Source organism: Hyaena hyaena, unplaced genomic scaffold (genome assembly GCF_003009895.1).
Source record: "Hyaena hyaena isolate Hyena2069 unplaced genomic scaffold, ASM300989v1 scaffold_14, whole genome shotgun sequence".
Taxonomy (NCBI): Eukaryota; Metazoa; Chordata; class Mammalia; order Carnivora; family Hyaenidae; genus Hyaena; species Hyaena hyaena.
Window position 1 is genome coordinate 3,266,171 of NW_024080646.1, and position 24,239 is coordinate 3,290,409.

The following is a 24,239-nucleotide window of genomic DNA, read 5'->3' on the forward strand; positions in this document are numbered from 1 at the left end:
ATTTTCTAGATAAATCTCATTAATATTCTTTGAGGAAGAAAATTGTGTTCCTTTTCCTTCCAAGTTGCTCCTAATGAACCCACACTAACGCCTAGTGATTCTTTTCCTTGGTATGTGAAATCCATCCCAGCTATGCCACCCACATCTCAGACATGTATTGATATTCAAGAAAGAATACGTTGACCTCTTCAGATACACACACGAAGAAAACTGGTGTGATGACAACCTTATGTCAAGAAAGATTTGAGCAGAATCACAAAAGTAGGACCCGAGGTTATTTTGACTATAATTACTTGACTTTTAAAAGCAATTTATCTTTTTTTTTTTTTTTAAAGAACCAATTGGCAAAGAACCAATGAGGCTCACTGTGTCTTTATGTAGCTCTCCATATTTGTGCATGCTCACATATAATCCTACTTACAGTCATTTTATTTACAAACAACCCCAGTTAAAACTTGTATATTCTTACAGTTCATTCTGTGTGCCCAGACGCTTTCTTAAAAAAAAAAAGTAGATTGCTGTTTTATTTTCTGTTTTGGCTCATTTTCTCATCTAGTAGAAGGTTAGCAACATCTTTCCATTGCAGTAAGCATTTCCCTGCTAATATCATGTCAGAACCAAGAAGTTCTGTAATCTACTGCTGGTCTTTGAAATAGTTTTACTCTTTTCTGCTCAAAGCAGCACTAAAAGTAAATCCTTGCAGCGAATTATTTGGGTGCATAAATCCTCAAGATATAATTACTAGAAGCGGATCCCTTGGATCTAAGGATAGATGATAGTACCACCACCTGGGTGGTACAGTCAGTTAAGCAGCCAACTCTTGATTGTGGCTTAGGTCATGACCTCACAGTTCCGTGAGTTCGAGCCCTGCAATCAGGCTCTGTGCTCACAGCGAGGAGCCTGCTGTGAGCCTTCTCTCTCTGTCCCTCCCCTTATCTCTTCTTGCACTCTTGCTCTCAAAAATAAATAAATGTTAAAATTTTTTTTTAAAACACCCTACTTGAGGTAAGTTACTCACTAAACTATAAATAAATACTACCTAAGCATTTCCAAGGCTGTCATAACATCTGTTGGCTGGAACTGGGTATTATGCTTCCTGAAGATATTTGCCTGGGTTCTTGGCCTGCTATTTCATATCAGATTGATAAATGCAGGTTAACAAAGATGTGAGTCTCTCTTACCTCCAGTCAAGGGGTGACAGGTGCCCAACTGGCCATTATTGTTACAGTTGCATGGCTGGCAGCTACCTCCAAGCTTCTGGGGATTCCCAAAATATCCGGGTGCACACCTACGCAAAATAAAGAGAAAAAGGAGAAGCACTCAAAGAACTAATCATTTCTTCCATCCAATTTTCTCCATCTTCAAACTCTCCGTTTGGGCCATCGTAACCCTAAATGGGTAAGGCTGATTTGTGAGAGTGTGTCTCAATGCAGAGATATTGATGGCTTGGATGAGAACAGAGAAAGTAGGAGGCAGGCAGAGGTTGCTCCCCCCTCATCGATACCAGGATGACAAAATCCTCAGTTACCTGTATCACCAAATGGCAGATGAACAAAATGCACACAGGAGCCAGTGGTTTGACCATTAATGGAAGTCAGGGGTGGACGAATTTTATGCAAGAGTTATGTTCCTGAAGATACCACACAATTAAATATTGCTTAATGTTTGGCTAATTTCCTCAAAGAAAATTTTAAGGTAAAATTCATAGGATTTTCAATTTGTTCATCGATGGGGATTTTATGAATATTGCCTATTGAACTCTTTTAAGCCTGCATAATTCCTATTTGCACTAATTGCTGCAGGGCTGTATTTAATGAGCCTCAACAACGGAGGGTAGTTACAACGCCTACCCTATTGGCTGAGAGCCTTTATTATTCTAGATAATTTAGTGATGAGAACTCTGTTCCTTATTTTAGAGGGCATTTCCTTGATTCTGAATTCCTATTTAAAAAACAAACAACAAAACAGACACATGTTAATGTTTTTGGAATTGGTAGGTAAACTAAAATAATTTTTTTCTTTTTTAAATTTTTTTAAATTACGTTTGTTTATTTTCAGAGAGAGAGAGAGAGACAAAGTGCGAGTGGTGGAAGGGCAGAGAGAGAGGGAGACAGAATCTGAAGCAGGCTCCATGTTCTGAGCTGTCAGCACAGAACCCGATGTGGGGCTCGAACCCATGAGTGTGAGATCATGACTTGAGCTGAAGTCAGACGCTCAACAGACTGAGCCACCCAGGTGCCCCTAAAATATTTGTCTAAAGTTCCATTCTCACGCTACCCTCCCCCCAAATTGTCATTAACTCAAAGTGTGTGTGGTGTCTTCTCTTCTATGGAATTGACAGAATCAAGAAAATGTGGTATCTGACTCTCTTCCTCAAATTTAAGCTTTGCATCACAGAATTGTTAGGTAATTTATATAGGCTTTGCCAATGGCAATATGGTGCAAAGCACACGGGCTTTATTAGGAAGACCTGGCTGGATCCCTGCCTCCTTGGGCTGTTATCTTAACCTTTCAAGCTTAAGTTTCTTCATCTACATCTCCTTGAAAATGTAAACTTGGGACACCTGGGTGGCTCAGTTGGTTAAGCATCCAACTTCAGCTCAGGTTATGATCTCCCAATTCATGAGTTCAAGCCCTGCATTGGGCTCTGTGCTAATAGCTCAGAGCCTGGAGCCTGCTTCTGACTCCTTGTCTCCCTCTCTCTCTGCCCCTCCCTCTCTCACATTGTCTCTCAAAAATAAATAAACATTGAAAACAAAATAAAAAAAAAAGAGTAAACTCCACAGGGCATAGATTCTTTGGCTGATATATCCCTGCATGCAGGCGAGTGCCTGGGCCTATATTAGGTGCCAAATAAGAATATGCAGGATGAATAAATGAGTAATTGCACTATCAATACCTAGTTTGGTCGATGAATATGAGATAAAAAATAATGTAGTGAAGAATCTAATATAATGCCTGGACATAACAGACACTCAATAAAAGTTAGCTACCAGTTTAAGACATGATGAAATATTCATACACACCTACACACACACATATATTCACATCTATGTATAATTGGCATCATTTGGAATTATTACATTTCAGAAAGTAGATAGGAAGCAGAAACCCCATGTCTTCCTTAATTATCAGGAAGGTAACTACGCTAAGGTAGCTTATCTAAATCTACTAAGCAAGTTGGCATAAGGCTTTACTTTATGTGACTGGCCCCATATTCTACTTAATGAACCATGCTATATGCAAAAGATCTAGGTTTTAAATGCTTTATTTTTAGATATGTCACCTATATCTAAACTTTCCATGTAAAGGATGCATAATTACAAAACACTTTATATTAAAGTCACATAAATATTTAGGAAGGTTGATTCCACTTCTTCCTTTTTCTTGCAAAAAGCATTACTTACTGATTACAGAAATAACCGGTACCCTTATTCTCATTTTTAGGTAGTGTCCAAACACAATGGACTGAAGTGAAACTTCCTGATTTCATAGATGACGTTGGTACAACAAATAAAGAGCAGAGAACATGTTTGTCTGGGGCTCGGGCGTGGGGGTGGGGGGGTGGATGTGCCCCAGGACACAGTATGAGCTGGAAAGTCTTTCCTACCCCGTCTGCTGCTCCCTCTTCTGCCCAGCTGGCTCCTGCTTATCTTTTTACTTGTCACCTTATATCATCCTTGTAGCTAACCACTGGCACTGGATTGACACCTGGCACAGAGGGGGTCCCCAATAAATGTTGAACAAATTAAAAAATTTGACATTCCTATGGCATTTACTTGTGAACAAGATCTTTAAAAAAATTGAAGAAACTATAGTTTGCTTTCCTGAGACAGCAAATATAACAGACATAAGCTGCGAGAACTGTTAATTAAGAATTTATCTTTTCAAATCTGCTGCCTGCCAACTGGGTGTCTCAGCCGGTCTGTTGCTGTTTTCTGCTTTGTTGTTTGTGAAGAACCATGAGGAGTATGACACTACGATGCCTCTCCCGAGTGGGAGTCTCACACCTTTTAAACCACAGAGCCTGGAGGAACCTTCCCAGAGCCCCTTGTACCCCATCCGTCTGTCCTGTCTCTTCTTCCCTCACCCCCCCAGGGGTAGTTGGATGCACCTCCCACTGCAGCCTGGCCTGGCCCGGTTACGTTCTCCGTCACTGTTTTAACGGCTGGTTTGTGTGTCTGTCCACCACTAGACTGTAAAACCCCAAGGGCAGAGTCTGGGCTCCAGCTGCTAACATGTCTCTAGTGCTTAGCCCAGTGCCAGGCATATACTAGGATCTCCGTACATTTTTCATTGAAAGAAAGAATGAATAATAGATCTGAGGCAACTATGGGCAAGGTTCCTTTTGTTGAAATGGAAAACAGAAGAATCTTGAAATTGCTTCTTTTTACCACCAGACAGTGCCCCACCCCTCAGCTGATGCTCAGTGATCCCATAATAAGGCAGCGCACCTTCTTCACTGGCAAATAGCCTCGAGGCCCGTGGGTTTGCTTGGGTAACTTCCCTGATTTGAGCCATCCTCCAGCCCCACCAGGCTCTCGTCATCCCTTAGACCCACGTAAGTCCCACCCTGTCTGTCAAATGTCTCAGATAACCCCAGTCTAGAGTGGCCCTGCCTTCCTGTGAAAACCAGTAGAATTAATTTTCTGGGTTTTTCTTTTTTTTGAAATTTGATAAAACTCTTCTAAAGTTTATCCAGGAAAATAATATGCCAGAATGGCCAAGGAAAACATGTGAAATAAGGGTTATGAGGAGAGCCGTGCTCAACCAACTATCTAAAGGCATTTCATACTTCCAGAAGTGAAAATACCACAAAGACTGAACAAAACGTATGCAAACGACTCTAAGTTTGTATAGAAATTTTGTAAATGCACATTCGCCTTTAGTGAATTGAACAAATGTACTTGGCAATAGAGACAGAGGTGGGGGAGAGAACAAGAATGTAACAGCATGAGCGGTGTAGCGGGAAAACAGCTAGAGTGTCTGTCCCCATTCACCCAGTGAGCGTGAGTGTGTGACACGAAGGACGTGAATCTGCCAGTCCCCTCACTAATTAGTCTGCTTTCCTTATGCCTCCCCCTGGTAGTGTGAACGTCTCACCCTACTGAGTGTGGCTCTGGGGTGTAGCCAAATACTACATGCATTTCATGCAACACGGGCCCTGGATTATGGGGATGGAGTACCCGGACAGTGTGTGTTTCTTGAACTCTGGGCAACTTTGCTGTACACGCTGACCCTAAATCTCTCTGTCATGTGAAATGCCCTGACACCACCAAAAGGCTACATTCCAAATTTTCACCAAGATGAAGATCTGAGTGCAAGAAATAAAAGTATATAAGTCCTAAAAGAATGCATAAACATTTCTATAACCTCCTGAAGCATGGCCCCCAAGACTGACAGCCTAAAGAGTACAAGAGTAGATACATACAACAAACCCCCCCCAAAAAAATAAATAAAAAACAAAAAATATCTGCAACATCTAGTATGAAGAATCTGTATAGATCAATAAAAAAATAAAAGGACATTCCATTAGAAAAAAGTGAGTAAAAAGCCTAGAAAGCAATCCCAAAAATAAGATCTACAAATGGTCAATTAGCACATGAAAAAATCCCATCTGATTATTAAACAAAGATATGTAAATGAAAATGATTTACAATTCCCGTTACCAAATTGGTAACTATTTTAAAAACAGATCATTTCTAGTATTCACTGGCAGCAACAGTTACTCTCTTGCTACTGGCAGGAATAGATATGAGTCTGACTTCTCTGGAGGGCAATCTGGCAAAATGTATCAAAAGCCTGAAAACTTCACCTATCCTTAGATCCAAGGGATCCGCTTCTAGTAATTATATCTTGAGGATTTATGCACCCAAATAATTCGCTGCAAGGATTTACTTTTAGTGCTGCTTTGAGCAGAAAAGAGTAAAACTATTTCAAAGACCAGCAGTAGATTACAGAACTTCTTGGTTCTGACATGATATTAGCAGGGAAATGCTTACTGCAATGGAAAGATGTTGCTAACCTTCTACTAGATGAGAAAATGAGCCAAAACAGAAAATAAAACAGCAATCTACTTTTTTTTTTTTTTTAAGAAAGCGTCTGGGCACACAGAATGAACTGTAAGAATATGCAAGTTTTAACTGGGGTTGTTTGTAAATAAAATGACTAAGTAGGATTATATGTGAGCATGCACAAATATGGAGAGCTACATAAAGGCACAGTGAGCCTCATTGGCTCTTTGCTCACACGTATTATATCATTTTTATAAGTATGTACTGATTTTATGATTAAGTTATTTTAAATTGAAAAACATGTTGTCCATATGATTCATCTGCTAAACTGCTACTTTTTCACAATGTATATGCCACCTTCCCAGGCAGACTGTAAGTACCTTTTACAGCCCTTATAATGCTTGGCAGTGCCCTATGTATGGGAGCTAATCATGAAAATGTGTTCATGTATAACAAAAGCTTGGCTCTATGGCCCTTCATAATTAAGTTCATAGTTTCCATTTTGAAATATTTATTCTTTTGTTTGACTGCTGAACACCTATGACATGAACAGCGCATGTGATGGTAGGCAGCAGTGATTCAGAAATGAATGACACACTGTCCTGCAGGTGTTCATAATATGTGGGGATAGAGAGGTATGGGGTGTGTGTGTGTGTGTGTGTGTGTGTGTGTGTGTACAGGAGTATGCAGAGTTGTACGTGTGTATGCAGGCAAGTAGGGATGTGGTGGGGTAGGAGTACATATGGATGTGCATACATGGGGTGAGGGCTGTGTGAGGTCGAATGTATATGGAGCTTGGGCTAGTTAGGGTTATATGTGCCAGGGAGGCAAAAACAAGCACACATGTGTGGTGGGTAGGGATATATAGGAATGTGTACACGTGGGGTGGGGGTATGTAAGTATGGATTTATATGGATATAGGGACAGGTAAGGACATGTAGGGGGCAGAAGTATGTAGAGATGTGGAAGGGGAGGGGCATGTAGAAATATGTAGGAGGAGGGGAGTGAGGGGGTGTGCAGGGGGGTAGGAGTATGTAGGGGTACGTGTTGGGGGTACATATGATATATTGGGCCTCCTTCTCAAATTTCTGAAACATGTAAAAAACAAGAAAGAGAAATAAGTTAATGATTTATTAAGCGAACAGTCTTGTATTTTTCCCTAAAGACCTTTCTCCAGGCTCCGTGAAAGCAACAGCCCCACCCCAGCTCTGAGCCACGACCCAGCACAGCCGCACCCACAGCCCGAGCCTGCCGCAGCCTGCCTGCAGAGCCCACCCTACCTGTGGGGGGGGGGGGGGAGGGCGGGGAGGAGCCGCAGTGAGCGAGGGGCAGCACCCACCTTTCGCACTGTGTGCCTGTGTACCCAGGTTTGCAGGAGCACCTCACGTTTTCCCCAGTCACGACACAGCCCGTGGCAAAACTGAAAGGAAGACAGAAAAAAGCCTCAGTAAAAACAGAAATCGATAGGCTTCGTGCTCTTATTTTTTGCCACAAAGCACTGACTTGCCTTAAGTGGAAACAGACACCAACGGTCTGGTTACCTCTTATATGAAGAAAAATGTGTCCATTAAGACTTGTGTGGACAGCGATGAATTATTTCAGCTCACACTGGGCAAATCTTGGTACGTAAGGACTGAATGCATTTATTTGGTTTTATTTTTGGCTTGGAGAAATACATTCCTTCACTTGAGACAGAACAAAGTAGCTCAGTTTGGAAGAAATGATTACAACAGCATCTTTCCAGGAATAACAAGGGAGGAATAAAACAAGTCTAGGCAGAAAAAAAGAACAGAGAGCTCGGATTCTTCAAAAAAATTTCCTCCTTGTTTATTCTAGTTCCTTCACATTGGGCACATTAACTCCTAGCAAGAAAAGGGGCCAAGCAGGAGGGACTAAGGCATAAAACAGGCTTGTCCATCTAGGGTATTTCTGTGAGCACAAGCATTGGTGAGTTTTAGATTTTTCAAATCAAGTTGTGGGATTCTGATTCTTTTTCTTTTTGTTCTAAGCGACTGTGTATTTGAGAAGCTTTTTTTTTTTTTTTTCTCAATTAAGTGAGCAGATCATGAAAAAACTCTGTTACCTTGAGACAGGCCTATAAACATTACACTGAATAAATCTGAGGGAAAATAACTCCATTTATCATTTGCCAATAAGAGAATTCTTATCTGGGAAGCTTCTCTTGGACTAGTAGATGGACAGAGTTATACTTCTTTTTTTTTTTAAGTTTATTTATTTTGAAAGAGAAGGAGAGTGCGAGTAGGGGAAGGGACAGAGAGAGAGGGAGAGAAAGAGAATCCCAAGCAGGCTCTGTATGGTCAGTGCAGAGCCCGATCTGAGTTAGGGCTCGAACTCACTAATCATGAGGTCATGACCTGAGCCAAAACAAGAGTCAGATGCTTAACCCACTGAGCCTCCAGAGTCACACTTCTAAAGGGACAGTTAGGAATCTATCAACAGTATGGATATTGCTGGAGAAAGACTTAAATAAAAACCATGTTTCACTGATAAATCTGAGGAACTGCATGTTACTTCAACTGCCTGAAAGCCAGAAGCTGGCCTTCCTGATAACACTGTGCTTGGCCATCAAAGATGAAAAGCTTTCCCCTGAGCACCCGGTGAAATTCTTGTTTCCACTCTCTCTAGCTTCTGTTCCAACAAGTCTAGGCAAGTACTGAGTGTTAAATCCCTTTTCAAATAAAGCTACAGGACTGGGCAAGTTTTAAGGAGTATCAAATATACAGAGAACAAACCAGGCTGCACACTTCAAATACGCATCTTCAGAAAAGCCACATCTGGGCAGTGGCTTCCGGTAATGTGGCCAATTTCTCTGATACTGGCCTGACATCAGCCAGCCTTGTGGTCCGCGCTTGCTTCCGAGCCTGTGCACTGCTGATACTCTTGTCAGTATCTTCCTGATTTTCAAATCAACTCTTGCTTTGTTTACTTGTAATATTTTGCTTGGACCCACAGAAGATGTGTCACGATGAACAGGAATATGACAAGGTACCGAGGCCAAAGAGAACATGAATTCCCATGAAATTTAAGTGGCAGGTTTCCACCTACATAGCGTGTCTGCTGTACTGGAGTCTGAACGACACCTCGGGTCACATCACTCCGTGGCTCAGAACTGGCCTGTGGCTTCTATCACACTGAGGATAAATCCGAGGGCCTTGCTACAGTCTGCAAGGTCCTATGGGATCTGTACACTGGGTGCCCCACCAACCTCACCTCCTGACCCTCTGTCCCACACTGCACTCTAACCACCTCCTTACTCCACCGATGCATCGTCACAGGGACCATCTCTTGTCTTTTCCTTGCCTCAGACCCTCAGTGCTGAGATACCGCCATGCTTACTCCATCTCATCATTCCCTGGTCCTTGGCCAATGGCCTCAGAAAACCCTTCTACTCCTCTGTAAAGGGTCTACTCACTAGCTATCAATCACGTGGCCCTGTTATCAGCCGCAGAGCCCATCTCTATCTGAAATTACACTTATTTATTTGTGCATGCACTTCTTGAGTGTGAAAACTCCCCCTGCCTGCATTCTTCAGGTGAAGCTTTGTGAGATCGGAGTCTCTGTACTGTAGTTTCCCCAGCACCTAGAAAATGCTAACTTCTAGGCCCCATATTGGGCACTCAGTAAATAATGTTTAGCCATCGAATGAAGACTGAAAGGAAAGAGGAAAAGGAAAAACACACAAGCATATATTTGGGAAAGCTGTTCTTGTTTGTTTTGCTTGTGTTTTACATCTTTGTGTATTCTTTTCTAAATATAACTGCTTTGTGAGATAGAATTCACATAGCGTATCATGCACCCATTTCAAGCATACAATTCAATGGCTTCTAGTAGATTCACAGAGTTGTACAAACCATCAGCATGATCAACTATAGAGCATGTTCATCATCCCAAAAAGAAAATTCCATGCCCATAGCGGGAGTGACCATATGCCACCCCCCTCCCACTCCCCACCCCCCGTCCCAGGCAACCACCAAGCTACTTCCTGTCTCTACAGATTCTTTTCAAGCTCCCACAGTACCTGTTGGAATGAGGACACGGGCAGACGCTACAGTGTCCGTGGATGGCATTCCCATAGTGACCCTCTCTGCAGCGTTCACAGTGTTCCCCGGCAGTGTTATGCTGGCAGTTCTTGGGACAGACGAACATACAATTAAGAGCAGTCGATTACATTTATTATTATTAAAATTATTATCAACTTAATTACTCAAATATAACTCAAGTCCTCTGACTCTGTACAGGGATATCAATCCACTAATGATATATTTTCCCCATCTTTCCAATTACTGTTGGTACTAAAAAATAAACCACGTAAGTGCCCTTCCATCAGCTATTTGGTGCTTAGCATCGGGAGGGTGAAATGGAGGAAGACCAGCTGGATTCAAACTCACTCCAAAGCTTCATAGCTGTGCAGCCTTGGGCAATATTTGTCACCTCTCTGAGCCTCAGTGTTTTTTACAAACCCGTTTTATTGATGTATGATTTACACACAATTCTGATTTTCTTAAAATGTATAGTTAGAATAATACCCACTTTTGAAGGTTGCTGGGAGGATTTTAAAAAGTACACTACAGCCTCAGCAAAATATTAGTCCCATCCGTCTTCCCCTGAGAATAGTTTCTATGAAATGAACTTGTTTTACTTCATAATTCACTTAATCATGATATACTAAAGGGGAATATAGTTGCAATAAGTTAACACATGGAATTTATTAAAATAATGAAAAGCTGTATCGTATCTGAAGAAATAATTCCAGCATCTCAGTTTAATTACAATGTCTCAAAGAAGCAAGATGTTAAGTTTGTCTACGTTGTATGTTTATGTAAATCCAATTATTTTCATGCCAAAGTCAATGCCTATTGAAAGTCGTTCCTCGGTAAGGCATTGAGATGAGACGACTATCGAACTAAGCAGTCCACTGAGGCAAATTCTAGCAGATGGTATCAAATTTGCTTATTTTGTGGAATTTTTAGCCCAGTGTAATGTTTCTTGTTTTACCCTAGTATATCCTAGTAATACATATGTAAATGCACAAAACTATCCAGGAAACTACCCACCCTTCTGTGGGCATTTGATAATTCAGAGATACTCTAGATGACTTGGAATGAGTCTAATATTTTAAAAATATGCTTTTACACAGAGGTGGGGCTTGGTAGGAAATTTCAATGGATGTGAGTTGTCAATATCTGAAACCGGGCTGTAAAAACAACACACACTATATCCTAAGTGGGTGTGGCCCCGCTCTGAATGTGAGACTGTCCCTTCTATCATAATGTCATCGGTTTCTTTGGGTTAAACACATCCATCCCTCAGAAGCTTTTCAATAATGAACAATTACACAATCCACTAAGACGTTAAAGTATCTTTTCATATTTTTTTCAGATATGAAATCGTGTTATACACACAAGGGATGTTGCTTACACATTAACATGGGATCATCACCAGAAAGCTCAGCCCTGCCCTGAATCCTTCCCTCTTTCCCCAAATGTCACTGCTGTATCTATTTTTGCTGTAGACCAGGACACTAGGAACAAATCCACACTGCAGTGTATCGGATCCACAGAGGGGTCTCTCTTGACCTTTACCTTGCTCCACTGTCCTGACTCTCTAACAAAACAGTTGTTCTTTTGCACTGATTATTTACCTTTCCACTTTAGTTTCCTTTCTTTTTAAACTCTAAATGACATTCTTAAAGAAGAACACAGCGGAATAGATGTATTTTAATCCTATATCTACCTAGTTCTGAGCTGAAAACACTGGAGAAGCAAGAACATAAACAAGAATTATGGTGAGGCCGTCTGTGTCCTACTGAAAGCACACTGAACTCTGGTCTTGCTCGGGAGCAGGGAGAGGACTGTAGAAAGGAATGAGAACTTGTGTTGCTTGATAAGGTCTCATAAGAATGTCTGAAATACCCCCACTCTTGGTTGAGAATTCCAATCTTGGAAGCTGTCTTTCTCAACCCTGCAAATTTGAGACATCTGCCTATCAAGTTTCCTTGTGGTTTATTGTGAATAAATTAATGGATGGATGGATGGATGAATCCACATCTTCTCCCACAGCATGTGCTCTCCTAGCTCCTCAGACACTAAACATCCAATGGGCATTTACTACACGTCCCACCAAGCTACCAGGTACAAGGGAAGGGAAGATGGATCGGCACCCTAACCAGGGGGCAGTTAGAACCCTGTGAACACATTCAATATAATGTGGAAAACTTGATGGCTGATGCACCCCAGCACCTCATAAAAGCAAGAAGAGCCTCAGGGAAAGGCTTCTGAAGGCGATGATGCCTCCTACACAGAGGATAAAAGGAGAGGAATTAGCTGGGTAGAACAGTGAGGAGAGAGCACACCAGGCATAGGAAGCGGTGTGCACAGAATGCCAGTCATGCAGGAGCACAGCAGGGCATGTGGGCAAGATGAAGCAATTGGTATTCCAGAGGGTGAAGGGCAAGGTGGGACAAGATGCAGCTGGTAAGGTAGCAGCTCAGATCAAGGGAAATCTGAGGTGGCACAGAGAAGCATGGACGTCTGGCCATGAGCCTCAGGAGAGCCCTGGGCCACCTGTGGGTTTCAGGTAAGTCTGGCAGTGGGGAAATGGGCTCAAGAGCCAGGGAGTAAAGTGAAGGAAAACCAAAAGAGGAAGGGACACGGGAACAGCGTGGTAGAAGAGGGATGACGGAGACTGCAGAAGGCAAGGGGAATGGGGGAGAGGCAGAAATATGGGGAGAAGGAGGCAAGGAGAAGAGAGAGAGACAGAGCCTTGGGGAAGAGAAAGAGGCCATCACTGTGGGTCTTTCTGGCTGACGACACCCATGCAACATATGACTTGCTGCTACTGGTTAAGAACTGGTGTTACTTTCTTTTTCAAACTTCAAAGTTTATTCTTGAAACCATATGGAGATTTGCACAAGTGTGAAGGTCCCAAATATTAGAAATTGACTTGAGAGGCGAAGTCCAATTTGCAGAGGAATCAGCTCATTCAATGGTGTAAAGTACTTGGTTTCCTCGTTACGGGTCTTTGAGAATGAGGGCTGCATCCTTGGCTCCCATGCTATGGGCACACCCGAGCTGAGGGGAGGGGCAGCACCCAGTGCCCACCATGGAGCAGTTAAGTGAGTGCAGGCACGGAACCCCCCCTCCCCCCAGTACGCACGTGCACATATTCCCCATGGGGACTGCAAGCCTTGCTCACTACCTCCCACAATAGCAAATGCTCCATAAATGTTTCCTGAATGAATTCTTTCTAGAGGCCATATGGCCATTAGGGACAAGTGAAGACAGAGCTACAGAGAAAGGAAATGACAAAATCTTGTTTGATTAAAACCGATGAATTATGACTCACTAGTGATCCTTCCGCTGGGTGAATGGACGCAGAGAATGCGTACTTTTGTTCGCTGGCAGTTTTGATGGAGTGGACTCGATATCTAGCTATGGTTCCGTGACAAGACAAATATTTACTTTAAATTAAAGCATCTACCTGTGTTACACACAGCATACAGTATGAAATATAAATTATTATATTAGGAGTATTTACCAGCTGAAAACTACTATTTTCCAATGTCTTCTATTGCTTTTGAACTTACAAGGTTAAAATCCTATAGAATATTCTATCAACAATGTCCTGTCCTGGCCTGTCCCATCTTGCAGAGGAAGCAGTTCCCTGGGACATGCTGAACTTGGCTTAACACAGACTAGGAGCTCAAAGAGTTGAAACACACTCTAGATGCATTGCACAACGCAAAGGAAATCTGTGCCAGAAGAACACATTTCCAAAGAGCACAACGTGAGCACGGGGTGGGAGTGGGGGTGTCTTGTGCCCCTGGGGGCACTGAGGCTCTCTCCTTTCTTTGTAACTGTCTATTCTTCTTCCAAGTAGGGAGGCCCTGGCTGCTAGGGATGAAAGAGAGGAAGGCAGAAGAAAACATGGGCTGCTTCAGGATACAAAAGAAAAGTTTCCCAAGAATCCAATTTTCTATGGGAAATATTTTTTAAAGGATTTTAAAAGATTATTTTCCAGTGGATCAGCCACAGACAGCAAGGACTCATCTCGCCTCTTTCCTAACATAAATCCACTTTGTCTTGGCAACCGCAGAAGATTAGTGCTTGAGTGACTGAGTATGTGCCGTAAGTCTTTCTAAGCTTCATCTTTTCCCCGATTACTTGCTTGAGCTATCGCTCATCTAGCAGCCATGAGGCTCCCCTCCTGCAGCCTCTTGCCACCCTAACAAAACTGGGGCCCAAAGTAGTGGCTTTGATTTGTTACATTCTACCAGGAATTAAGTCCCAGGATCCACCTGTTAAACACATCCCATGAAGCAAAGATTTAGAAGCTAATGTGTAATTTCGTTGTTCAGATAGGAGTTCTCCAATGGCACATGTTAAAATGGAGGGAAAAGTGAAGTGTAAACTAATTTAGCCTGATAACACTGGAGCTTCCTATGTCTACAAAGCAACCTCAATTTAGGGTTTGGCTGGAGATGTGATATTTGATGTCTCAGGGACCAGTGGGGTGAGGGTGGAGGGTGAGGGGACCGGGAGACACAGATTGTCAGCCAGTAGAGTATCAATTTACTCACAATACATATTCCTGAGCCATCCTGGCATCGATTTGAGTGTCCATTACAATTGCAGGGAACACATCGTCCGGTATATGCGCCTTTGCTATCCCGATAGTATCCGGGGCTACAACCCTGTTTTGCAAACAAAGCATTTAGTCAACATAAAGAAAGAATTATTATCCAAAGCATGTGACAATTCTGACTGTCAAGCATTCACTTTCTTTAAAAAATTTTTTTAAAACATTTATTCAGTTTTGAGAGACAGATTGTGAATGGGAGACGGGCAGAGAGAGAGGGAGACACAGAATCCTAAGCTGTTAGCACAGAGCCTGATGTGGGGCTCGAACTCACAGACCATGGGATCATGACCTGAGCTGAAGTTGGACACTTAACCAACTGAGCCACCCAGGTGCCCCAAACATTCAACTTCTAAAATCTTTTTCTCCTTTAGTTGGTATGTGGATTTCTACTTTCAAACACTAGCCGGTCCACTGGCTCCCTTTGTCAGGTTCTACCTTCTTTCCACAGCACGGCAGGAGTGTGTGCTTGTGGCAGAGTGGGAGATGTTTTGGGGGACATCAGAGAAAAGGAAGGTGTGGAGAGAGGAATGTAGAAATGGCTTCCTCTTCTTCAACTGTTTTAGGGGGAGTGAAAGGGTGAAGGAGTGAAGGGGTAAAGAGGGTCAGGACATCAGTCTTTGGTGGGGAAAGTCTCTAAGAAAATCCCTTCAAGTCCAAGTGCTCTTTGGGCAGGCATTCCCTCTCTGAGCATGGGTTTGGACTGGCGGGGTAGGCAGTATAGGATGAAGGGTGACTAAGAAGTCTTCATCAGGATCTATGCCATAATGGCAGAATGGGGGGAACCAAGTCACTGCCACTCACTGGTCTGTAAGCAACAGGGAACTCAGGGGAGAAGACTGTGCTTGGGTTCTCTACAGAACCCCGCAGGGATGTTCGGCTCCAATGGAACACACAAAGACCCAGCTGGAGGGAATCTCACTGGGTGTGTTCTTCTTGTTTCGTATTGCTTTGGCCATTTCCATCTCTAGCACAATGTCTCTTTCCAGTGTAATAAGAGTTTTTATTTTTCACATGAATATATATACATGTGTATTTTTTTAAAGGATTCTAGTTGGGGTGCCTGGGTGCCTCAGTTGGTTAAGTGTCCGACTTTGGCTCAGATCACAATGTTGCAGTTCATGAGTTCGAGCCCCGTACTGGATTCTGTGCTGACAGCTCAGAGCCTGAAGCCTCCTTCAGATCCTGTGTCTCCCTCTCTCTCTACCCCTCCCTTACCCGCATGCTGTCTCTCTCTCTCCAAAATAAATAAACATTTTAAAATAAATAATTAATTAATTTAAAAAAGATTCTAGTTAAGAATGCCCCTAATAGAAAAAGAAGCAATTCTTCTGACACCAGCCATTAAAAATTACTTAGAGGGGCACCTGGGTGGCTCAGTCGGTTGAGCGTCCGACTTTGGCTTGGGTCATGATCTCACAGTTCGTGGGTTTGGGCCCTGCGTCGGGCCCTGTGCTGATAGCCAGCTCAGAGCCTGGAGCCTGCTTCGGATTCTGTGTCTTCCTCTCTCTCTGACCCTCCCCTGCTCACACTGTTTCTCTCTCTCTCAGAAATAAATAAAATATTAAAAAATTATTTAGATTTCTGTCTTTAAAGAGAATCATAGACATTTTGTTTATTTTGGCAGAGCAAATCAGTACACTGTGTCAAACCAAATGCTGTCTCCGGTTTCTTTAACCAACGTCCATATATGCCCTATCTAAAGCATCAGGAAAGAATAATATTTCAAGATAAAAGATCATCTTTCATCTAATTCTCTTTAAACAGCACTAGGTTTATAAGACTCCAAAGCTACGAACAAGGGAAACTGTAAAATGAACCACCCATTCTCATCCATCGGCAGCCATACAGGGCTCTACCTGATCAGGTGGGAAAGAAGAAGCCAACCTTATAGAGCTGGAGAAAGAAGCCTTGTGTACTCCCCAGGGCAGAACAGCCCAGTTTCTGATAGGAATTTCTTCCAAAATTACCAATTACTACACCCTGGACACAATAACAAGACTATAATTCCCAATATATTTTCCTCTTCAGCTATTAGAAACCGTATTTTCCCCTTTTGCTATTAGGCAAAAGGAGCTATTGCAAAAAATGAGATCGCTTTATGTGTTATATGAATAGGCTTGTCTACAGGAGAATCGAAGTATGAAAGGAATGTTCTTTAATTGAAAACACGACTGAGAGATACATTTGAACAAAATTCAGCCACTGGTGGTGTGATCATATCTACAAGCAAATACTCTCTACTACTAAGTGGCAAGCGTCTCTTAATTATCCCCACATATCATGTTACATGCTTATGAAACAATCAGATTTGGTAAAGAACAAATTATCCAAATAAATATATGTGGTTCATTTATGACAACATGCCTGAGTAAAAATGCCTTAATTAAACACATTTGGCAGGAGGACACTTCATTCTAATTAAACCACCACCTTAATTTGCTTTTGATTAGAAACAGGGAAAAAAATCCCCTACAAGTCACATGACTTCTACTCAGGCAGAATGTTTGCCAGTTACTGAAATATAATCATTTTCTCACCTCTACAGAGCACACAAACTCCACACACTCTTACACACAACTCAGTTCAAGTACTCAGACTGTACTGAATATATTTTGTAGTACAAGTGATAAAACAATGTCCCATCAGATTTTCAGGGCTATTTCGGCAGCCATAGGATCAATTTCTCTGTGAGCATACATGTAAAAATCCAGAAATTTTAGAGAGAGACAGAGAGAGGTTGGGGGGGGAAGAAAGCAGACTTTATGAGTATATAATGCCTGGTAAATGGAAGCATCTCTTGTTAGGTAATATAAAAACTCAGTCTCATCACTCTTCTTAAACATGGATGTCATTGATTTTTGTGGTTTACGTTATGGGTAAATTTTCTTCCAAGCAGAGTTTGGAGGTCTACAGGCACTGGACTCTTTTGTCTTGGGGCTTGAGTTACTCTCAAAAGGGCACAAAGTTTCATAGTGTACTAACATCCCACAAACATGCAAACTCTGAGCTGTCTGGGCATTTCCAGGTGGGCTGATGTTTATACGGTTTGTGGTTAACAGCTCAGGGGAGCAATCTGTCAGGCACCATAATAAACCCTGCCAGTCAACGGGACAGGGAGGCTCCGGGCCCCTCCCCCAGCCCACCCATTATTCATTCATCCCCTTAACTGAAAAAATGTCATAAAGCTAGGAATCCTTCCCCAGCCCAAACCAAAATTTAAAAAGGATGTTACCTGGCTGGGTTTAAACTCCACATGACTTGCTTGCAGATGACTTTGACCCGGAGGCTGAAGAAATGCTACCCTTTGCTGCTGCGAATTATATCCCAGACACTGCCCCACCACTGCCCCAAGGACCCACAGCCATCCAGCGCTGCAGGCTGACCAGCTCACTGCGGGGGGCATCCTGATCCCCTGGCGTCCTGCTGGCTGCGTGCAAACTTCTTCCTCTTCCTCTTATACCTGCCCTTCCTGCTTCAGTGCCCAGGCCCGCCTGACTCAGGTAAGGCAGGCTGTCTGCGGCAGGAGGCCCCACCTGTAAACTTCACCCGTGAGTCAGCCGGTGAGAGAGCGCACATAACAGTCCCACAGGGAAGAATGCCGCTCTGTAATTCCTGCGAGGCGGGGTAGGCATCACCTTCTGCCCACCTTACCCTGCAGACGGCACTAGCTGATTAGAGCACATGGAAATCACAGGCTGAGTCATGTGAAAAGAACACGCCCTGGGCAGGAGGCCGGTAATCCAGAGGTTCCCCTCCTTCCCTGGGGCTATGATTTTATTTAATCGGGCTAGAACAGAGAGAGGAGGAAGGGGGTAGGGAAGAAGAATGTTGGCACCGGTGGACTAAATGTTACAAGGCAGAAGTCCCCACGGGGCACCTGAGTGGCCCTGTTGGTTAAGCGTCCGACTTTGGCTCAGGTCATGATCTCCCCAGAAAACCTTGACAGGTAATATATTTGCAAGTTAAAGAAAGAAACTTGTGAGCAGATCACCTGGGGGCTTTCTGAGACCACGGGGGCCGGGACAGAAAGGGGAGTATATTGCTAGATGTACATACAGGGGGTGGAGGGAATACACTGAGTGATAATGTTTGCTATTTCCTAATAATTGCACTTAAACATTGTGCTTTCTTTTCCTCCCATCAGGAAGAGAACCTATTTACAACTTGAGATATGACATGGTTTCATTTTATGGCACATTTTAATCATCTGAGGACAAGTCACGCTGGCTTGGCCTGGCAGGAAGATCTGCTGTGAACTTGGATAATGGGCTGCCACTTCCCCCGGAAGAATCAGGACACTGTCTGGAGGGGCCCTCCACTAGGGAATAGCACAAGAACCCTAGGTCACCCACTGGGAAGGGAGTGGCTCAAATACCAGGATGCCCACTGGTGGGCTCCTTCCTACTTCCCAGAAAGTCCTGATTTCTATAACCCCCAGGATTGACTGAGTGCCTGTGGCTTTCTGGTGGAATTTGAAATGTCTGCGATTTCTTTTTCCTATTTCATACCTGAAGGTGGTCCAGGTAAGACAGAAGCTATAGCCCAGGAAACACCTGTCCAATGGACAGAGTGCTTCAGACCATCCAGCAGGGTGGGGGGAAACAGATAGGAGAGGCAGCCACAAGAGTCCTAGGGGGAATTTTTTCCTACCTGACATGAGTCACCAGTGTAGCCAGGGGGGCAGGCACACATCTCCACATCGTGTGCTCTACGCCCGCTTCCTGTGGCGGAGGCCTCCTCCAGTCCCACCCCGCTCAAGGAGAGCCGCTGCGTCTCGGCGAAGTAGAGGCCTCGGAGGCGCACACCTTCTAGTCTAGACAGTACCATCATCAGCTCTTCCCGGGACACGGGGGCACCGCTGCTGGCGTGTCTGAAGTTTCCCTACACGTGAGAACAGAAAAGCAAGGTTTCCCTTTGGCAAGCTCACTTCCAGGGCTTTCAGAGAGGCGGCGTCCAGCACAAGTCAAAGGAAAGGCATTTACAATGCAGATGGGAAAATGCAGGAGAGGAGAGGAGAGGGGAGAGGAGGGGAGGGGAGGAGAGGAAAGGAAAGGAAAGGAAAGGAAAGGAAAGGAAAGGAAAGGAAAGGAAAGGAAAGGAAAGGAAAGGGTAGGTAAAAGTTAGTATAAGATAGTGGATTTATATTCAGAAGTCAGGTGTCCTGGGTTATTCCCAAGAAGAGAGAATACCACATGAAAGGGGAAAAAATGAAGGCAGGAAATAAGGAACAATGAAATGAAAGATTTCCCAGTGTCATATTTATTTTAAAATGTACTTTTGGGGTGTGGCTCAACTGGTTGAACGTCTCTCTTTTTTAAACTTTTCTTTTTTTAAAGCTTATTTATTTATTTTGAGAGAGAGAGAGCAAGGGAGGGACAGAGAGTGAGAGAGGGACAGAATCCCAAGCAGGCTCCTTACTGTCAGCGTGGAGACAGGCAGGACTCGATTTCAGGAACCGTGAGATCATGACTTGAGCCAAACTCAAGAGTCAGACACTTAGCAGACTGAGCCACCCAGGCGCTGCAGTGTCTGACTCTTGATGGCTCAGGTTGTGATCCCAGGATTTTGGGATTGAGCCCCCACCTTGGGCTCCATGTTGTACATGGAGCCTGCTTAAGATTCTGTCTCTCTCTTGCCCTCTCTTTCTCCCTCCGCTTCTCTTCCTCTGTTCCTCTCACCAACTATCTCTGTCTCTCAAATAAATAAATAAATAAATAAATAAATAAATAAATATTTTAGAAATGCATTTTTGTGTGTGCAAGCCCAAAATGAATGAGAATGATATAGGAGAGAGGGTTATGGAAACCCACTGAGTCATGCAGTTAGATCTCTTTTAGATCTTTTTAGATCATTCATTAAATGTACATAATTGGGACAGAAAGTACAATCTTTTCTTGCACACACACATTTATATTATTTTATTTTACTTTAATGATGGTAAAAGACATGTTACATAACATTTACCATCTCAACCATTTTTTAGTGTACAGTATAATAGCGTTAATTATATTCCCATTGTTGTGCAACAGACTCCAGAACTTTATCATCTTGCAAAATGGAAACTCTGTACCTATTAGGCAATAGCTTCCATTTTCTCCTCCCCCCCAATTCCTGAAAACCACCATTCTACTTTCTAATGGTATGAATTTGACTACTTTAAATACCTCATATAAGTGGAATCCCGCAGTATTTGTCTTTTTGTGACTGGCTTATCCCACTTAGCATAGTATCTTCACATTACATCCTAGCAATCTAGGATCTTCACATCTATTCTAGTTCAATCTAGCTAGAACTATCACATTCTAGCACAGAAGGATTTCCTTTTTAGGGCTACATAATAGTCCATCATATGAATACATGATATTTTCTCTATCCGTTCGTCTGTCCACAGACATTCCAGTTGCTTCCACCTTTTACCTATTGTGAATAGTGCTGAAATGAACATGGGTATGTGAATAGCTCTTCAAAACCCAGTTTTCAATTCTTTGGGGTATATCCTCAGAAGTGGGATTGCTGGATCACATGGTCATTCCATCTTTAAATTTTTAAAAAATCTCAATACTGTTTTCCACAGTGACTGCACTGTTTTATAGTCCCACCAGCAGCGCATATGTGTTCCAATTTCTGTACATCCTCGCCAACACTTGGTATTCTGTTTTTTTTAAATAGTAGCCATCCTAATGACTATGAGGTGGTATCTCATTGGTTTTGATTTGCATTTCTTTACAGATTAGTTACGTTGAGTATCTTTCATGTAAAAGCCTGCACTTTAAAGAGAACATTTTTTTAATGTTTCTTTATTTTTCAGAGAGAGAAAGACAGAGTGCGAGCAGTGGAGGGGCAGAGAGAGAGGGAGACACAGAACTGGAAATGGGCTCCAGGTTCCAGGCTGTCAGCACAGAGCCCCACGTGGGGCTTGGACTCATGAATTGTGAGATCATGACCTGAGCCGAAGTCGGAAGCTTAACCGACTGAGCCACCCAGTTGCCCCTAAAAGACTGCACTTTTAACCTTTATATTCTGTTGCCTCCTTAAAATTTGGTTTCCATATGTCTTAAATGGGCATAATCATACCTAATCTCTCAGGACTATGATGAGAATTAAAGCAAATTAAATAATATAATGTATATAAAGTGTTTAGCCCAGTGCCCAACATGTAGTAGACATTCAGTAAAGGGTATTTATTATTATTTACACATAAATGTGATACTAATGTAATTTTAATTTATTTCTTTATTAAAAAATTTTTTTATGTTGATTTATTTCTGGGAGAGAGAGAGAGAAACAGATTGTGAGTCGGGGAGGAGCAGAGAAAGACGGAGACACGGAATTTGAAGCAGGCCCCAGGCTCTGAGCTGTCAGCACAGGGTCTGATGCAGGGCTTCAACTCAAACTGGGAGATCATGACTTGAGTCAAAGTCAGCCACTTGCCCAACTGAGCCACCCAGGCGCTCCTCTAATTTTAGTTTATATTTTTAACAGCTTGAGGTATGATTTGCATATAGTTATATTCCCTTATTTTAAGCATACAAGTTTTAGTAAATTTACATAAACATGCAACCATCACCACAATGTAGTTTTACATTTTCATCCCCCTCCCCAAAAAAGAACCCTTGTGCCCATTTGTAGTTACTGCCTATTCCCATCCCAAGCCCCAGGCAACTGCTAATCTATATTCTGTCTCTATAGACTTATCCAGGTTGGAACATTTATATATATACAAATTTAGGGGTGCCTGGGTGGCAGTTGGGCATCTGACCCTTGGTTTCAGCTTGGGTCATGATCTCATGATTCATGAGTTCTGCGCTGCTGGTGCAGAAACTGCTTGGGATTCTCTCTACCCCCCTCTCTCTGCCTCTCCCCCACTCGTGCTCGCTCTCTCCCTCTCTCTCTCAAAATAAATTAAAAAAAAAGACATTTAAAAATAAATAAATGCAAACTTTATTTCAACAGTACACAAATACGTTTCTTCTATTCATTTCATTTCTTCCCCTTTTTTGTCATATACATTGTCTTTATACATTGTATATATATATATACACATTACGTCTTTATACATTGTATGCCGATCAACACAGATTTATAATTACTGCTTTAAATAGTTGTCTTTTAAATTAGATAGAAGAGCTATAAAGATATATTTTTACTGCCTTTCATATTTACCTATGTAGTTACTTTTACTATCGTTCTTCATTTCTAACAGGGAGGGAAGTTATTGTCTATAGTATCCTTTCATTTCTGTCTTAAGATTCCCATTAGTATTTTTTATAAGGAGGGCTGGTTAGCACTGAATTCTCTCAGCTTTGTTTATAATGGAATGTCTTCATTTCTCCTCTGTTTTTGAAGGACAGCTTGCTGGATATGTATTCTTTGTTGCCAGTCTGTTTCCTTTAGCACTTTGACCGCTGTCCCACTGCCTTCTGACTTCTACGGTTTGTGGTAAATAGTTAGGTGTTAACCTTATTGAGGGCCCTTGTATGTCATGGGCTTCTTTCCCATTGCTGTTAAGATTCTTTGTCAGGGCGCCTGGGTGGCTCAGTAGGTTAAGTGTCCAACTTTGGCTCAGGTCATGATCTTACGGTCTGTGAGTTCGAGCCCTGCATCAGGTTCTATGCAGGCAGCTCAGAGCCTGGAGCCTGTTTCAGATTCTGTGTCTCCCTCTCTCTCTGCCCCTCCCCCGCTCATGCTGTCTCTCTCTGTTTCAAAAATAAATAAAAACTATAAAAAATTTATTTAAAAAAAGATTTTTTGTCTTTGCCTTTCAGAATCTTTACTATGATGTTTCTGTGTGTGGATCTCTTGCATTTATCCTACATAGAGTTTGATGAGCTAGGATGTTTATGTAGATTAAGGGTGTTTATCAAATCTGAGAAGTCTTGCAGCCATTATTTCTTTAAATACTGTTTCTTTCCCTTTCTCTCTCTTCTCTTTCTGGTACTTCAATTATTCACATGTTGGTATATTTGATCGTGTCTCCTTTGTCTTTGAGAGTCTGTTTGTTTTTCCTCATTCTTTTTACTTTCTGTTTCTCAGACTGGGTAATCTCAACTGACCTTCAAATTTGCTGATCCTTCCTTCTGTGTACTCAACTCTGTTGTTGAGCCCTTGTCTTGGTCAGCTCTGGCTGCCATAACAGAATACCATAGACCAAATGACTTAAACAACAGAAATCTATTTTCTCACAGTTCTAGAGGCTAGAAGTCCCAGATCAAGATTGCCAGCCAGTTTGACCCCTGGTGAGGGCTCTCTTACTAGCTTACACATGGTTGCCTTCTCACTATGTTCTTACATGGTAGACAGAGAGAGTGAGTTTTCTGGTATCTCCTTTTATAAGGGCATTGATTCTATCAGATCACAGCTCTACCCTTATGATCTTATTTAACCTTAATTACTTCTTTACTCCAAATACACTCAAACTAGAGGTCAGGGCTTCAACACATAAATTTGGACAGAACGCAATCCAGTCCACAGCAGCCCTTCTAGTGAATTCTTCATTTCCAGATATTGTAATTTTCAACTCTAGAATTTCTATTTGGTTCTTTTTTTTTTTTTTTTTTTTTTTTT

General features: G+C 42.4%; 1 protein-coding gene across 2 annotated transcripts in view; it reads right to left on the reverse strand.

The window, feature by feature from the left end:
* The window catches only part of LAMA3 (laminin subunit alpha 3), a 276,412-nt gene that overhangs the window by 59,355 nt on the left and 192,818 nt on the right, over positions 1–24,239 (reverse strand). The window contains exons 38-42 of one of the 2 annotated variants that reach the window (XM_039217713.1): positions 19,326–19,556; positions 14,614–14,727; positions 10,054–10,163; positions 7,354–7,434; positions 1,182–1,288 (exon numbers count right to left, since the gene is read on the reverse strand). In XM_039217713.1, coding sequence (XP_039073644.1) covers positions 1,182–1,288; positions 7,354–7,434; positions 10,054–10,163; positions 14,614–14,727; positions 19,326–19,556 — 643 coding nt within the window. Of the gene's footprint in view, positions 1–1,181; positions 1,289–7,353; positions 7,435–10,053; positions 10,164–14,613; positions 14,728–17,907; positions 18,254–19,325; positions 19,557–24,239 lie in introns of those variants that run through there. The other variant, XM_039217723.1, reaches the window with a different exon arrangement.